The 3,725-nt window shown below is 45.3% G+C and overlaps 1 protein-coding gene across 1 annotated transcript in view; it reads right to left on the minus strand.

Annotated features, from left to right (window-relative positions):
* Positions 1–1,040: 1,040 nt before the first annotated feature.
* LOC138950688 (zinc finger protein 813-like) overlaps positions 1,041–3,725 on the minus strand; it is a 6,925-nt gene continuing 4,240 nt past the window's right edge. The window contains exon 3 of the mRNA XM_070322402.1: positions 1,041–3,565. Within this exon, the coding sequence (XP_070178503.1) occupies positions 1,920–3,565 (1,646 nt within the window). The 3' untranslated portion in view covers positions 1,041–1,919. The remainder of the gene's footprint in view (positions 3,566–3,725) is intronic.

Here is a 3,725-nt window from a genome sequence, read left to right on the forward strand (position 1 = left end):
ACAGGAGTTTTTGTGCGAAAGTTTGATCGAATCCGAATCACTCAACCAGTCAACCTGCGCAGGCGATCGATTAATGCGCGGTTGTATAGTTCCGTGCAAATCATTCCATTCTGTTAACACTTCTTGTCAGTTTCCCTGTTTTAGACTAAAATCAAGTACACAGATATGCTGTTATTCTGCTGTGGCGGTAAAGGCAGATATTGTGTGTTCTGTTTATGTTTTAGTATAGTTTAGGATAATGTTCTTTCGTCAAATGGGACTAGCAGACGAACTTTTGCACCCGTGTTCCAACGTTAATTACTGTATGAAGTTCAGTTTTCTGGGGAAAATAGTGTATGAAACCGCTTTATGTTGTTTAAATTGATGAGATGTGTGCATTTGGTTGCGTGTGATCTGTTTATAAAATGAAATATTGTTGAAAACTGACCGTCGGATTGCAATCAGTGTTGTCGAAGAAACTGCGTTAAAAGAAGGGGAACTACTCTTGTCGGCAAGAGTATGAGTTATTTGCCTTGGGAATTTGCTTGTGATGAACGGTGTGTGCACAGCAGATCTAGATTCAGAAAACAACCTAACTCATGGATTTTATATGGAGATTCATGTGTTCAGGCCTGTAGTTGTTAATTTAAATGCGGTATGTTTGTATTGTTTGCTCCAGAGATGTATATTTCGTACGTATAGAGCGTTCGGAACTTTTCAGTCGCAAAAGTAGTACCAAAACAGAACAGCTTCTCAACCCATTGCACTATCGAGGATTCAGGCTGTTGCTGGCTCGTTATTTGTATGGTTGCTGGGTCATTATCGAAAAATAACTAGCTCTACAAGTTTACAGAGGTAAAGAAGCAGAGGGGGGAATAATGGATTATATGCACACGTACAAACACACTTACACCAAATATCGTCCCCCCCAAAAAAATATAGACAGACACATGTATACAGACAGACAGACTGACAAACAGATACCCACACACACACACACACACACCACACACACACACACACACACGCGCGCACTAGAGATCGTCCAGATAACAAGAAGATTACATCTTTCTTTCTTTATTTATTTGGTGTTTAACGTCGTTTTCAACCATTCAAGGTTATATCGCGACGGGGAAAGGGGGGAGATGGGATAGGGAAAAGGGGGGAGATGGGATAGAGCCACTTGTTAATTGTTTCTTGTTCACAAAAGCACTAATCAAAAAATTGCTCCAGGGGCTTGCGACGTAGTACAATATATGACCTTACTGGGAGAATGCAAGTTTCCAGTACAAAGGACTTAACATTTCTTACATACTGCTTGACTAAAATCTTTACAAACATTGACTACATTCTATACAAGAAACATTTAACAAGGGTAACAGGAGAAACAGAACCGTTAGTCGCCTCTTACGACATGTTGGGTAGCATCGGGTAAATTCTTTCTCGTCCCAACCAATATGGGACTCCCCCTAACCCGCGGGGGGTAAGAAGATTACATTTTTACCATTGATTTTATTGGTCTGAAACGAGAGCAACAATATTTTTGCAAGTTTTTTCACGGAGTTTTGAGAGAAGATGACACTACTAGTTAATATTATTTCTTACTTCTAGCTATGAATAACACATTCTCCAACAAAATGTTGATCGTCACAATAACGTCGGATGTGTTTTTGTTCCTGTTTTGGTTGGTTATAGATCTTCTTTTTTTAAGCAGCCAAAGCAAGATATTCCTGATTTTTGAAGTATTTTGTGGACAATAAACAATACAATACTATAATTATGTCGTAGGAAGTTTTGGATCACCACCATAAGCTTATAGCTCATTACATATTGTAGCTATGAATTGTAGAATAATGCACTGCATAAACCAATACCAGGTTGTAGACATTTATTTTCTGACCTTACACTTACAGCTGCTGTGTGATAAGAAACGCGCGCGTTTAGCACCGGCTCCCTGAGCGTAAGCTTATTTTTCTCCCGCAACATCTGTGTGAGGTTGTGTTGTACGTTTGGCCTCCGCAACATCGGAAGTCGAGGCCGCCTGGTAGGATGTGGCTTCTGCAGCAATTGTGCGTTGTTGTGTTGAAGGCATGGAGGTTGCAACAACCGTGGTCCATCCCCCCTGCCTGGATGACCATCCTGCAGCATGTTTGTGTCATCTTGTTGTATGGCTGGCCATACCGGCAACAGCTGTGGGTAGTCTTGCTGTAGGTTTGAGACAGGCAGCAGACGTGAGTCGTGGTGTTGTAGAGTTTTTCTCCGCAGCAGCTTTGTTCCCCGTATTTGTAACTGTAAGCCTGGGCTCCGCAACAGAGATGACGTTTACCGCCTGGTTGGATCCGACCGTCACAGCATGTGTGTGTCTCTTTGTTGTAGAGCTCAGTATTGCAACACTTAAGGGAAGGTCCTGCAGACTTGACGGTGTTGGCACAGCAGACTTGGGTTTCCTTGTCGTAGGTCTCGTTCCCGCAACACCCGTGATTTTGGACATTGTAAGCGGCAGTTCCGCAGCAACGAAAGCCGCTCCCACCTGCGTTGATTTTGCCTCTGCAACAGCTGTGCGATGTCATGTTATAGGCTTCACTGCCGCAGCAATAGTGCCCGTACCCGCCTGCTTGGACTGTGCCTTTACAACAGGTGTGCGATGTCATGGTATAGGCTTGACTGCCGCAGCAATAATGCCCGTACCCGCCTGCTTGGACTTCGCCTTTACAACAGGTGTGTGATGCCCAGTTATAGGCTTTATTGCCGCAGCAATCCGGTCCGCCTACGTGGACTTTGCCTTTACAACAGGTGTGTGATGCCCTTTTATAGGCTTTATTGCCGCAGCAATTATGCCCGTACCCGCCTTCGTGGACTTTGCCTCTGCAACAGCTGTGCGATGTCATGTTATAGGCTTCACTACCGCAGCAATAGTGCCCGTACCCGCCTGCGTGGACTTTGCCTTGGCAACATGTCTGTGTCCTCCAGTTGTAAGACTGGCTAGAACAACAGTGATAGTCACGACCCCCTGGCTGCACCGCGCCTTCACAGCAGTCCTGTGTGTCGTAATCGTACGTTTCTTTCCCGCAGCAGTAACGACCAATTCCACCTGGATAGACGTGCTTGCCACGTCCACAGCAGGTGTGCGTTCTGGTGTTGTAGGCTACAGTATTGCAGCAGCCGTGGTCCGTTACAGCTGGCTGAAGATGGCCTTTGCAGCAGGTGTGCGTTGTCTTGTTGTAGGACAGGGTGTCGCAGCAAGGATAACGCCCCTCTTGGACGGCAAAGCCGCAACATATGTGTGTGTTGACGTTGTACGCCTGACTCCCACAGCACGAGTGGTTGGTGCCCCCTAGCTTCACCCTACGATAGCAGCAGCTGTGGGTGAGCATATTGTACGTTTTCTTGTTGCAGCAGCGTAGGTTGGGCTCCCGTGTGAACACGATAAGCCGTTTATTGCAACAGTTGGTGGACGAGTTGTAGATGTTGTAAGGTTGATCTCCGCAACACCGTGGGGCGACATCGCCAAAATCGACTTTGTGGACTTTGCCTCCACAACAGATGTTAGGGCCAAATTCATACAGCTGGTGTCCACATCGCCATACTGCAGACAAACAAACACTTGTTCCTGTTCATACTTTTGCGTAATCATTATCTAGTTGGGATCAATTGAGTTGTGACTACAGCTAAAGTTGGAATTTTGAACTGCTAAACAAAGAGCCTATATTTGACTCCCCTGAGTAATCAGGAGAGTTTCAGGAATG

This window comes from Littorina saxatilis, linkage group LG16 (assembly GCF_037325665.1).
Source record: "Littorina saxatilis isolate snail1 linkage group LG16, US_GU_Lsax_2.0, whole genome shotgun sequence".
Classification (NCBI taxonomy): domain Eukaryota; kingdom Metazoa; phylum Mollusca; class Gastropoda; order Littorinimorpha; family Littorinidae; genus Littorina; species Littorina saxatilis.